The 14,065-nt window shown below is 43.4% G+C and overlaps 1 protein-coding gene across 4 annotated transcripts in view; it reads left to right on the plus strand.

The window, feature by feature from the left end:
- The window catches only part of FAM168B (family with sequence similarity 168 member B), a 39,844-nt gene that overhangs the window by 21,258 nt on the left and 4,521 nt on the right, over positions 1-14,065 (plus strand). For 3 of the 4 annotated variants that reach the window (XM_040227884.1, XM_040227887.1, XM_040227886.1), the window contains exons 4-6: positions 11,383-11,525; positions 11,654-11,831; positions 13,555-13,680. In XM_040227884.1, coding sequence (XP_040083818.1) covers positions 11,383-11,525; positions 11,654-11,831; positions 13,555-13,667 — 434 coding nt within the window. In that variant the 3' untranslated portion in view covers positions 13,668-13,680. The remainder of the gene's footprint in view (positions 1-11,382; positions 11,526-11,653; positions 11,832-13,554; positions 13,681-14,065) is intronic. The other variant, XM_040227885.1, reaches the window with a different exon arrangement.

Here is a 14,065-nt window from a genome sequence, read left to right on the forward strand (position 1 = left end):
CAAGATGTGGCGCAAATCGTGACTGTGTCTCTCCTGGGAAAGACGTTTCACTTTTGGCATTTATTTAATGACTCATTACATCTCCTCAGCTATGTTATTTGAGGATTCTAGCAGCAAGCATGCAATTGTACTCGCAAGGCACATTCAGGCACACATTCAGGATTCTTTTCTACTCCCATTTACAGCCAGCAGTATCTGTAACTAACGTCGTATCTGCATTGATCATCAAGAAAACATTCAGTTTTTTGTAGTAAGCACTGTGTAAGAGGTGATTTAGGTATTACATTGGCAATGTCTTTTTACAAGATGAAAACATTGCTAAGAGTGATGCAAAGGCTTCTGTGATTGCTTCCATGCATGGCTTGATGGTGGATAAATTAGGGAAACATGTTTGGAGGGACAGTTTGGCAGTATAATAGAAAGAAGGTTAAAATTGAGATCAGTATGCAAATAGTTATGTGTAAGTGCAGATCTACCTGGTAAAGTAATGATTTGATTAAACTGTTGGTTTATTTCAGTGTTTAACTGGTCTTACTATTTGTTTGAGAGGGATATTAAATAAGTGAAAATGCTTTGTGATATGCTGCTTTTTTTCTTTTTAAACTCAGAATTATGTCCATGAAGTAAGATCCCAGATTCGTTAAAAATTAAGGTTCACTTTGAACTTACGGTTGATGTGGGGAAAGGGTAGTTAGGGAGTTTGGGACAGACATGTACACATTGCTGTATTTAAAATGGATAGGGCTTCCCTGGTGACTCGGTGAAGAATCCACCTCCCAGTGCAGGAGAACGTGGGTTTGATCCCTGATCTGGGAACACCCCACATGCTGTGAAGCAACTAAGCCTGTGCGCCACAGCTGTTGAGTCTGTGCTCTGGAGCCTGGGAGCAGTAACTCCTGAGCCCACATGTTGTAACTGCTGAAGCCCAAGCACCCTGGAGCCTGTGCCCTGCAACAGGAGAGGCCGCTGCAGTGGGAAGCCTGTGTGCGCTGCAGCTGGAGAGGAGCTCCCAGCCTCTCTCTGCTGCGGTGACCGTGTCGGTATGCACGCTGCTGTGGACGTGTGGCTGCTTTCTTCTGCAGTTACTTGTTTCTTCCCTGGGCCTAGTGACCTTTATTAGATTTCTGTAACTGCATAGTTAATTCAATCCTCAGCTTCCGCCCAGGTGTGGAATCTCTTCTTAGCTTTTTAGACCATGTAAGGTGTTTGTGTTTTCCCCTCTTGGTGATGTCTTTTTGAAACCTTCTCTCATCTTCTGGCCTTGGCTGCTTGTCCTCTGGGGCTTAAGCTGGGTCTTTTCTCCTCCATCATCCCAGGGAGTTCCTGCCTCTTCCCTTCCACTTGATTCTTTGTCTACTTTTTTAGTTTATTCCCTGGTGTTAGTGGAGGATTTTTGCTCAGTAATCTCTCAAGAGAATATTAGAAAATCATAGTTTTAAGGTTTTTCATGTCTGAAAACAATTTATTCTGTACTCACAGTTCATGGTTAGTTTGTCTGGATATAGAATTCTAGGCTAACAGTTATTTCCCCTTAGAATTTTGGGAACATTGCTGAATTATTTGCCAGTTTTGTTGTTGCCATTAAGAATGCCATTATCAAAAAAAAAAAAAAGAATGCCATTATCAGAACGTTTTATGTATCTGTTGGCTGTGCTAGGTCTTTGTTGGTGCACATGGGTTTCTCTGGTTGCAGCGAGCAGGGGCTGCTCTTCACGGTGGTGCGCAGGGCCCTCATTTCTGTGGCTGCTCCTGTGGAGCACAGGCTGTAGGGTGTGGCTTCAGCAGTTGCAGCATTCGGCGCTAGGGCTGTTGCTCTGCATGTGGGATCTTCCTGGACCAGGGACTGAAGCCCTGACCCCTGCATTGGCAGGTGGATTCTTAACCACTGTACTCCCAGGAAGACCCAGTGTCTTTGTGATGCTTGGTTGGCTGAGCTGGGCTTGTCTTTGGTGCTCTGCCTCCGGGTTCTGAAATTTCATGATGCTGTGTTTGGTGCAGGTTTTTCCTCTTCACACGTTCTATGTGTTTCTGAATTTCCATATTTCCTAAATAAATGTCTTATACTTGGAAAGTTATTATATGAAATCTGTGTGGTATGCAGTATTTTGGGGGGAAAATGATCTGTTTCCAAGTAAAAAGCTTCTGCCCCTCCGAGTTCACAGTCGGAGAGCTATGGCCCTGTCTGTGCGTGAGTTCTACCGAGAGAGGTCAGCCCGTGGCAGTGTGTGTTTCCTGAGAGTCCTTATGAATGATCTCTAGGTAAGGAGCATGTGGAAAGCTGTTAACTGTTTTTGAAAGACCAAGCAATGAATGTATTTGGTTTTGCATTATGAATCATTCGCACATCTAAAAATTATTTCACAAAAGCTTTGTCTGTTTTTGATATTATGAGATGTATATGCTTTTGTTTGTATTTTTTAATTTTAGGTTTGTAAGACTCCTATTGAGGTTGTTTGTTGTGACACAATGTATCTAGTGCTATATAAAAGAAAAAGGAATGTGTCTACACACATTTGGTTTTTAATTGACTGAGAGACAAGTTTGCATCCCTTGAAATTGATTCACATTGGCCTCCCTTGAAATTGATCTGTCTTCAGTATTGGATAGAAAGTGATGTAATATTTGTGCCCATACGAAAAGCCAAAATCAATTTCTAAGTTTAGGACATATTCACAGTTATAAGAATAAGCAGTAGGATAATATATATATTAGAAATTGTTGTTATAATTAGCAGAAATAGTGGGTGACTATTTTTCCAATATACAGAGAAGCTGGAAAAAACTCAGTGAACATCGATAAATGGACTGTCAGAGTTCTACAGTTAAACTTTAAAATCAACTTTTAAAATTAAACATTTTACTCCATCCATCCTAAAGTGTGCCTTGTTTTTTCGTGTGTTTTGAAGTAAGCTGTGAACGTTGATACACTTTCCCCTATTTATTTCAGTGTGCATATTGTTTGTATTTGTTTACAGTTCTTTTAGGTTTTGATTTTAGGTGAAATATACACATATGAGATGTGTACATTTTAAGTACATCATTAGTCATATTTTTATCTTCAGTAAAATGTACATATGAGGCAGGTGTTGAAAAGGACACTTCAGGTGATTAAGAGACCTCAGGCCAGCTGGATGGACCTCTGCCACAGTAAGCCTCTGCTGCTGCTGCTAAGTCGCTTCAGTCATGTCCGACTCTCTGTGACCCCACAGACGGCAGCCCACCAGGCTCCCCCATCCCTGGGATTCTCCAGGCAAGAACACGGGAGTGGGTTGCCATTTCCTTCTCCAGTGCATGAAAGTGAAAAGTGAAAGTGAAGTCGCTCTGTCGTGTTCAACTCCTAGCGACCCCATGGACTGCAGCCTACCAGGCTCCTCCGTCCATGGGATTTGCCAGGCAAGAGTACTGGAGTGGGGTGCCATTGCCTTCTCCAGTAGGCCTCTAGCGTCTCTTAAAAAAGAAGCTTGACATCTTCTGTTGGCCTATCGTTGATTGTGGTAAATAAAGGACTTCACCTTTTTTCATTGGGTGTGGTGGGGCAAAAGACTGCTTCTGAGTCAGAGGGCTCAGACTCTGGAGGGGTGGGTTCTTAGATCTTCCTAACTTTGCTTTATACTATGTCCTTGAGGCTTATTTAGGTGGACAGCTTCCTTTTTCTCTTCAGTCCAAGCTTCAGGCTCTTGCTGAAGTTAGAATAGTGACAAAATGGTCATGGACTTTCTTATTAGGAATATTGAACTTTGAATATTCAGTATTGAATATTGAATAGTTTTTCTAGAGGCTCTTTTCTCCTGATTTTTCTTTCAGGTCGTGGACGTGTTACTTGTATGTTTTCACTTCATCAGACAGTTCCTCTGTTTTCTGTTCTGTTTATGAAATAGTTTGTCCTGTAGAGCTATGCCTTTCTATAGAACATTGGCTGTATGTATTGACCATTGGCATATTTTACCTTTATTTGCTTTTGTAGATGAGATAATAATATATAATAATAATAATCAGATCAGGTTATTTTTCAGATCAGATTGCTGAAGACCATGCCGTCCTAAATCATGGCCTTCTTAAAGGCTCAGCAACCTTCTGTGTTCGTTCCTTAGTAGTGGTGGGCCTCTGCTTGCTCCCTGCCTTGTCCCTTTAGCTCCTGCAGGACTGTTGTTTCCTGGGGCGTTTTCTTAGATCCTCTCTTGGCTGTGTGCCACAGTCTGAAGGCATTATTTTTTTCACTTTATTTTCCTACAGAACATTTTCAAATATACAGAATAATGGAGTGAACAATATAGTGAATCCGTAACATCCAGCACTGAGACTCATCAGTCACTGTTCCGCCATGTGTGCTTTATCTACGGTATAAGAGAGAGAGTGTGTGTGTGTCCGAACCAGATCAGAGTTACAGTCTTTTAGGCTTTTGTCCTTCGGTATGGCCCTTAATATAATGAAGACATTCCACTGCATGACCACAATAGTTATCATACTTAGAAGCTGTAATTCTCTCAGTTATTTGATAGCTCATATTTAAGTTTGCACAGTTGTCCCAAAAATTAAAAAAAAAAAAGGAAACAAGATCTATTCAAAATTTACATGTTGAATTTGTTTAAAAAGTTGAATTCATTATGTCTCGTCTGTTTTAATCCATAAGTTTACTTCACCTTTGTAAAACATTTTGAAAAACCTTTTATTGTGAAAATTTTCTAATACAAAAATACATAAGTACACAGTAGTATGATGTCCGCTTACCCGCACCCTAAGCCTCAGCAGTTACAATATACCCAAGTACACAACAGTATGGGGTCCACCTGCCCATGCCCTGGCCTTAGCAGTTAATAGCTTCTAGGCGTTTTTTTTTTCCATCTGTATTCCCATCAGTTTCCCCTATGTTATTTGAAGCCAATCTCAAGATGTCATATTCATCAGTTTTACAATATTATCTTTAAATGATGAATTTAAAATATGTATCACCACACCTAAAAAATAACAGTAATTCTTGAATAGTATCAAATACTACAGTCAGTATTTATATTTCCAGTTGTTACATCTATGTCATAGATATTTTTTAATTGTACAGTGAAGAAGGGGGCCCTTGCTGGTTCTTTTCAACCTATGAAAACTGGCTAGCCCCAAAGAATGTGATTTTCAAGTTTGAAGTCTTAGCACTTGTTCTGAAAATATGCAGTGCTGTGACTGTTTTGATTGTCCTGACATTTTTATAAAAAACTGGTATCCTTTTGGTCAGATGTAAGTTTAGTGACTTCTGTGAGGGTCTCTTAATTCAGGCCATCGGGACTGCGTTTAGCAGTGTTCTGTGAGTTACTAACTCAAGGATGCCACTGCCGCATGGTTTTGAGAAATGGGAAGGAGAGGTTAGTTCTGGGAAGAGGAAGCTGTCCAGACATACTTTGCCTGCATTCGCAGCCTTCCGTTCTTGAGGCCGCCTGCTCCTGCTTCTGTCTGCCAGGACTGTGTCAGCGCTGCTCTGGGGGTGTTCTCTTTCCCTGTGCTTTTCCCCTGAAGGCGGCACCTTGTCAAGAGGGCTGGACGTTCTCTGATGGGCCCTGTTGGCCCTGAGCATGGCAGCTGATGTTGGTGATGAAGAGCCGCTCTGCCCTGATACAGTGCTTCCGTCACTGGGACTGGTCAGGAGTGTGCCCCCCAGGCACCAGTGTCTCATTTCTGTCTCTGATTAGGAGCTGTTATTGAGCCATCTCCTGGGAGTGTCAGTGCACGGTTAGAAGTTGGTGGCTTTTGTAGTTACTTTTTTCTTTATAATTAAAGAAAATGTTTTGCTACCTTATTGTGGTGTAATTGGTGTACAGTTAAGTACACATATTTAAAGCTTCAGTGTAATGGATTTTTACATGTCTATACCTGTGAAACCATCACTTTGCTTTTCTGTCTGTCTTAAATATTGGTAGATGAGCAGCTAGAGAGAGGGACTTAACTGCTCTTGTCTTTAAAGTTGCATTTCCAAACCCTGAAAGTCTGTTTATTCTACTCTCTTTTAGCCCAGAATTGGTATTAAATTTTGGTGTCTTCAAATTTTGGCATTGTTTTTACTTACATCATATTTAGTGAATTTCAAAATACTGGGCCAGCCAAAAAGCTCCCCCCCAACCCCCGCCCATAAGGCAAGTTCTAGGAGCACTTAGTTGTTTTTAACTTCATTCAAAACACTTTTGTTAGATTGTATTGTGACAGCTATCATATCAGCATACACTTTTTAAGAATCTTATCAAAATTGGTGAATTTTTCTGTAGCCATTTTATTATTAAAGATGGTAGAAAAAGAGCAACATTTTTGGCATATCATGCTTCATTATTTCGAGAAAGGTAAAAACGCAACTGAAGTGCAAGAAAAGACTTGTGCAGTATATGGAAAAGGTGCCGTGACCGATCGAATGTGTCAGAAGTGGTTTGTGAGATTTCAGGGTGATTTCTTGCTGGACAGTGCTCCACGGCCGGGTTTAACAGTTGAAGTTGATAGCAGTCAAATTGAGATATTGAGAACAATGAACATTGTACTACTCAGGAGACAGCCAACATGTCTGAAGCAAGCATTGACAATCATTTGCACCAGCTTATGTTCATCTCTTTGACGTTTGGGTCCCACATAAGTTAGGATAAAAAAACCTCTTGATTGTATTTCCACATGTGATTCTCTACTTAAACATAATGAAAACATTCTTTCGTTTTAAAAACACTAGTGATGGGCGATAAAAAGTGGATACTGTACAATACTGTGGAACGAAAGAGACGGGGGACAGGGAAAGGAACCATCACCAGCCCTGTACCAAAGGCCGGGCTTCATCCAAAGAAGCTGATGTTCTGTGTATGCTGGGATTGGGAGGGAGTCCTCTGTTACGGACTCCTTTTGGAAAACCAAGCAATTCCAACAAGTACTGCTCCCAGTTAGACCAGCTGAAAGCAGCACTTGACAAAAAGTGTCCAGAATTAGGCAACAGAAAATGCATAATCTTCCATCAGGATAATGCAAGACCATGTTTCTCTGATGACCAGGCACAAATTGTCACAGCTTGACTGGGAAGTGCTAGTTCATCCGCCGTATTCACCAGACATTACACCTTTGGATTTCCGTTTATTTTGGTCTTTACAAAATTCTCTTATTTGAATAAATTTCAGTTCCCTGAAAGACTGTAAAAGGTACCTGGGACAGTTCTTTGCTGAGAAGGATAAAAGGCTTTGGGAAAATGGAATTATGAAGTTGCCTGAAAAACAGCAGAAGGTAGTGGCTATATTATAGTGAATGAGAAATGGTTCCTCAGACTTTTTTGAAAGCACTTTTATTGAGATATAATTTGCAGATGAGCCATCCTTAAAAGCACTCAGTTTGGTGTGTTTAGACACGTATACAGATTGTATACAGATGTATAACACCACCGCAGTTGAGTGACTTGTTTCCATGAAAGGTGCCCTCATGCCCTCTGATCCCTGGGTACCTCTAAGTGGTTTTCTGTGTAGATTATGTTGGTCTTTCTTGGAGTATCATGTCATGTGTTACCATGTCTGACTTCTTTTGCATATTTTCTTTTTTTGAGCTCTATCCCATGTAATTAACATGTGTACCAGCACTTCCACCTCTTTGATTGTTGAATAGTGTTTTGTTTGGTTGTACCACAGTTTGCTGATGGGCTTCAGTTCAGTTCAGTCACTCAGTCGTGTCCGACTCTTTGTGACCCGTGGACTGCAGCACGCCAGGCTTCCCTGTCCATCACCAACCCCCGGAGCTTGTTCAGATTCATGTCCATCGAGTTGGTGATGCCATCCAACCATCTCATTCTCTGTCATCCCCTTCTCCTCCTGCCTTCAATCTTTCCCAGTATCAGGGTCTTTTCCAATAAGTCAGTTCTTCGCATCAGGTGGCCAAACTATTGGAGCTTCAGCTTCAGTGTCAGTCCTTCCAGTGAATATTCAGGGCTGATTTTCTTTCGGATGGACGGGTTGGATTTCCTTGCAGTCCAAGGGACTCTCAAGAGTCTTCTCCAGCACCACACTTCAAAAGCATCAGTTCTTCGGCACTCAGCTTTCTTTATTGTCCAACTCTCACATCCATACATGACTACTGGAAAAACCATAGCTTTGCCTAGACGGACCTTTGATGGCAAAGTAATGTCTCTACTTTTTAATATGCTGTCTAGGTTGGTCATAACTTTTCATCCAAGGAGCAAGTGTCTTTAAATTTCATGGCTGCAGTCACCATCTGCAGTGATTTTGGAGCCCCCCAAAATAAAGTCTGACACTTTTCTGTTTCCACTGTTTCCCCATCTATTTTCCATGAAGTGATGAGACCAGATGCCTTGATCTTAGTTTTCTGAATGTTGAGTTTTAAGCCAACTTTTTCACTCTCGTCTTTCACTTTCATCAGGAGGCTCTTTAGTTCTTCTTCACTTTCTGCCATAAGGGTGGTGTCATCTGCATGTCTGAGGTATTTCTCATGGTATTCTTGATTCCAGCTTGTGTTTCATTCAGTCCAGCATTTCTCATGATATACTCTGCATATAAGTAAGCAGAGTACAGTATATAGCCTTGACATAATCCTTTCCTGATTTAGAACCATTCTGTTGTTCCATGTCCAGTTATAACTGTTACTTCTTGACCTGCGTACAGATTTCTTAGGAGGCAGGTTAGGTGGTCTGGTATTCGCTTCTCTAAGAATTTTCAAAGCTTTGGCGTAGTCAATAAGGCAGAAGTAGATGTTTTCCTGGAACTCTCTTGCTTTTTTGATGATCCAGTGGATGTTGGCAATTTGATCTCTGGTTCCTCTGCCTTTTCTAAATCCAGCTTGAACATCTGGAAATTCATGGTTCACATGCTGTTGAAGCCTGGCTTGGAGAATTTTGAGCATTACTTTGCTGGCATGTGAGATGAGTGCAATTGTGCGGTAGTTTGGGCAATCTTTGGCATTGTCTTTCTTTGGGATTAAAATGAAAACTGACTTTTTCCAGTCCTGTGGCCAGTGCGGAGTTTCCCAAATTTGCTGGCATATTGAGTGCAGCACTTTCACAGCATCATCTTTTAGGATTGGAATTAGCTCAACTGGAATTCCATCACCTCTACTAGCTTTGTTGGGCTTAGTCTGTAGGAATAAATTTGCTGTGAATGTAAAAGCTCAGAGACCCTTCCTGGAGAAAAACTGTTCTCTCTTGGGATGGGGAGTTATTAAGGGGAGCCAGGCGGCTTACAGCTTACCAGATAGATTCTCAACCGCTCTTCCAGATTGTGGTCCTTCATCACTTCCTGGAAACAGGTGCTGACAGATTTTAGGTCGTGTGTGTGTGAGCGTGTGTGTGTGTAGTTAAGCAAAGAGAAGGTAGGAAATGGGCAGATAGAAGATCCTTTAGTGAATCTTTTTCATTCTGAATCTGTGTGTGTGTGTGTATGACTTCGTGTGTTCGTGCGTGCGTGCGTGCGTGCGTGCGTGTGTGCGTGTGTGTGTGTCCGTCCCCGTGGACTGTAGCCCATCTGGCTCCTCTGTCCATGGAGATTCTCCAGGCAAGAATACTGGAATGGGTTGCCATGCCCTCCTCCAGGGGATCTAGGTCTTGGGGAAGGGGCTTTTCTGTTGTCAGGCTGCTGCTTGACCCTCTTCACTGCTGGCTAAAAGTGTAGCTTTTTTGAGTTTGCTAAGTCATCTTCCATTTCTGCTTCTTAAGGGTTCTAAGATTTTTAGGTTCCAAAATGTCTTTTCTTCCCTTCTTATCTTCGTGGCTTTATGTCTTTTTATTTATTAATCTGCTTTATTGTAATTTTGGGTGGGGACAAAGGCAAGTGTATGTGTTCAACTGCTACCTTAGACCCAGGAGTCTCTACCATAACCCTACTGTTTGACAAATTTTTCCTTTTATTTTTGCTGCAATTAACAACGCTGGGGATGAGCATGCTTACCGCTGAGACTTTGTTTAAATCTATGCTTATTTCTTTTTTAATTGAAAATTAATTCACCACCATTTTTAAAGGTCATATTCCATTTCTAGTTGCTGTAAAATATTGGCTATATTCCTTGTGTGTTTCCTTGTAGATTATTTTATACATAATAGTTTTTACCTCTGAAATCCCCTTCTGCTATGTTGTCCCCTCCTCCCTTTCCTCTCCAGTGAACCGCTGGTTCTGTATCTATGAGTCTGGTTTTGTCAGTTATATTTGCTAGTTTGTATTAAGATTCCACATATAAAAATATCATGCAGTTTGTCTTTCTGTCTTATTTCATTAAACATAATACCCTCCAAGTCCATCCGTGCTGTTGCAAACAACAAAATTTTATCCCTTTTTAATAGTTGAGTAATACTTCCTTGTGTGCCTGCATATGTGTGTGTGTGTGCATTTAATACATCTTCATCTGTTGATGGACACTTAGGTTGCTTTCATATCTTGACAGTTGTAAATAATTCTGCTATGAAAATTGGGATCCATGTATCTTTTCAAATTAGTGTTTTCATTTTCTTTGTCACAATACCCAGCAGTGAAATTGTTGGATTATTTGGTAGTTCTGTTTTTAGTTTTTTAAGACACTTCCATACTGTTTTCCTAGTGGCTACACCAGTTTTCATTCTTACCAACTAGTGTACAAGGATTCCCTTTCCTCCACATCTTCACCAACATTTGTTTTTTATGTTCTTAATTGATACTAGCCATTCTCACAGGTGTGAGGCAGTACCTCATTGCGGTTTTGATTTGCATTTCCCTGGACAGAGGAGCCTCGCGGGCTACAGTCCATGGGGTCTCGGTCTGACACAACTTAGCGATTGAACAACAATGACAGTTGTGGTTATAGAGCTTCTCAGGTCCTCAGTGGTAAACATTCTGCCTGCCAAGCAGGGGATGTGGGTTCCATCCCTGAGTTGGGAAGATCCCCTGGAGAAGGGAATGGCAACCCACTCCAGTATACTTGCCTGGGAAATTCCATGGGCAGAGAAGCCTGACAGGCTACAGTTTATGGGGTCGCAAAGAGTCGGATATGACTTAGCGACTAAACATCAACAGTAACAACAAAGACTAGCTATGTTGAGCATCTTTTCATGTGCTTGTTTCTTTAAACAAATTTCTAGAAATAGATGGTGGGCCTAAAAGAAATACATACTTTTAATGCCAAATTGTGCTCCAGGAATGGCATGCTAATACATATTCTGACAAGAAGGGTGTTTCTTTCCTGTTCTGTATGAATATGTACTCAGTAGAATGTTCTCCCTTGCCTCCACCCCAACCCCCACACACATACTTGCACATCAAGTTTAAGAAATGAAGCCAGATTGTAGTGGCGATGTCCAATATGACTGTGGTCGGGACTGGAATACTGCCTTGTTCCTTGCTGCACACTTGCTCCCTCCCTGGGTCTGGTCATGTGTGGGTTTGAATTAAGGCTTTGGCCGTTTTTGTTTCAGGTTACACTCCTGGCACACCTTACAAAGTGTCCTGTTCCCCCACCAGCGGGGCAGTGCCACCGTATTCCTCCTCCCCCAACCCTTACCAGACTGCTGTGTACCCCGTGCGAAGTGCCTACCCCCAGCAGAGCCCGTATGCACAGGTAGGCCTGGGGTGCGCTATGGGTGTCCTGAGGAGTCTCCTGGGCACTGATGTGGGGATGAGTCGGCTCCTCGGGGCTCTGACCCAGTGTGTGGGCCCCTGTGGCATTTGTCTCTTTTCTTTCCCCAGCAAGGCACGTACTACACCCAGCCCCTGTATGCAGCACCCCCTCACGTCATCCACCACACCACGGTGGTGCAGCCCAACGGCATGCCAGCGACGGTGTACCCTGCTCCCATCCCTCCGCCGAGAGGCAACGGGGTCACCATGGGCATGGTGGCGGGCACCACTATGGCCATGTCAGCGGGTGAGTCCTTGGCCCCGGGGTGCCTCCTCTGCGATGGCCTGAGGGCTGGGGGAAGGGAGAGTTCACCAGAACTCTCTTGCTTGGCTTTGACTTTTCATTGCTAGAGTTGTGTGAAAGAACATCTGATCCTTTGGGAGGAATGGCATGTTATCTTTTTCTTTACTTCCTCTCCTTTCTTTTCCCTTCTCCTTCAATTGAGTTTGAGTGTGCGGTTTAGAACCATAAGCCAAGTATCTTTTCCATAGACATGACTGGCTAGCCCTCTCCAAATTTGATGAACTGAGTTACCTGGCTGTAGGGACAAGGAGTGGCCAGATCCCTGTGGTGAGCACGTTAAAGCTTGAGCAGAAGGGAGGATATTCTCTGATCTGGGGGACTGACTCTCTGGTCCTTCCCTTTAGTGTGGGCTACTAGCACAGGCTAGCTTGTCTTAATGGGAATGTTCTCATGAATTGCAGAAAGCCAGTCTTGTGTTCACAGAGCTAAGAGCTGCTTATAGAAATCCTTTGGCATACACGTAGACTATTTCCCAAGGCTGCTTCTAGGTCAGGAAAATAAACCACAGAGAGAAGAGATCTGTGGCTTGGACCGGCCTGTCTCCATGGAACCTTGGAGCATTTGAGGGCTTGGTTAAATGTCTAGGAGTGAGGTCACCTGTGGGAATGTAAGCTATCTGTGCAGGGGCGCCAGGTACACACAGTGACTGGATTGCCCATGGCTGTGACTTTTAAAGAAATACATTGTTTCCTCTTTGTTTTGTAGACTTTACTTCAGCATAAGGGATATGTCAGAAAGGAAGGTGGTTCAGGATACCATGTGTGTTTCTCTTCAGAGTCTCTGATTTTATTTGGTTTTCCCACACTTACCCCAGAGGCATAGGAGAGTCTGGCACAGATAGAAACTCAGTGTTTGAGGCACACGGAGGAAGGGGTTGGGAGGCCCTGATGTGGGTGCGCGCAGGGAGCAGGGGGCCAGGTGAGGCTGTGAGGTTTGAGGTGGTTCTTGGCTATAAGTGGACACAGATGGCTGCTGAGTTTCCTGTATTTATAGGGAAAGGAAAATAAGCTTAGCTTAAGGTACTCAGAAGCTTGCATATTTGGGAACCTCCCTGCTTCCCTCCCTTCTTCCCAGTTAGTTATTACCATCTCAGCCATTTCCAAGTGTAGAGGTCGCTGGTGTTATCACACTGTTGTGTCACATCTCTGGAGGGTTTCATCATGCAGAACTGAAGCTCTGTATATCAAACACCTCTGTTCCAGACCCTGGCAGCCACCACTCTCCTTTCCGTACCATCCATTTGACTGCACTAGGGACCTCATGTACGTGGACTCAGGCAGTGTTTGTCTTTTGTGACTGGTTTATTTCACTGAGCATAATGTCCTCAAGGTACATCCATATTGTAGGATGTGACAAATCTCCTTCCTTTTTAAGACTAAATAACATTTTTGTTTTGTTTTTGTCATCTCACCTGCAGAAGTAATTCAGTACATTTGTGTGAAGGGGAAGCACACAGGCTTCTACAGGCATGCCGTCACGGAGCCTGCTGTGCTTATACAGCCTTGGCTTGCATATAATCGGGTTCTGAGAGCACTGTGGGTCACGGCCACCCCGCTTCCTCTCTGCCTCTCTCCTTGCCACGAGGGTCGGGCAGGAGCTCTCTTTGTTGGAGGTACGGGGCAAGGGGAGTGCTGCCCTCCACTGAGATGCTTGCTCTTCCCTCTAGGTACCCTGCTGACTGCCCACTCCCCAACTCCTGTTGCTCCCCACCCTGTCACTGTGCCCACGTATCGGGCCCCAGGAACGCCCACCTACAGCTATGTGCCCCCTCAGTGGTGATCACCCTGCAAACGTAAGTGATCAACGAAGCCCAGGCCTAGCTTTGTGGCTACAGTGCACTTCTAAAGTGGAGGATGGGAGATCTAGGACAGTTTAAACACTGACAAGGAAACTGCTACCTGACGATTCGAAGGCAAGGCCACGGTTAACTTTTTGTCTTTTCCTGGGACTACAAAGGAAGGAAGAGGAAGCCATTTGAGTTCTTGCTGTGTGCGCCCCTGCATGATGTTACCTGGGCTGTGCTCTGGTCTCCTGCCTGCCTCCTGTAGGAAGTAGGATCGCAGTTGTAACTGGAAGTTCTCAGAAACCAGGCGCAGTCACCTCTTTTGCTGTTGCCCTTTCTTGTCTCAGTGGACTTCCTCCTCCTCCAGTTGAAATGGCCCCTTTTCAGAGCGGTG

This window comes from Oryx dammah, unplaced genomic scaffold, assembly GCF_014754425.2.
Source record: "Oryx dammah isolate SB20612 unplaced genomic scaffold, SCBI_Odam_1.1 HiC_scaffold_27, whole genome shotgun sequence".
In the NCBI taxonomy this organism is placed as follows: Eukaryota; Metazoa; Chordata; class Mammalia; order Artiodactyla; family Bovidae; genus Oryx; species Oryx dammah.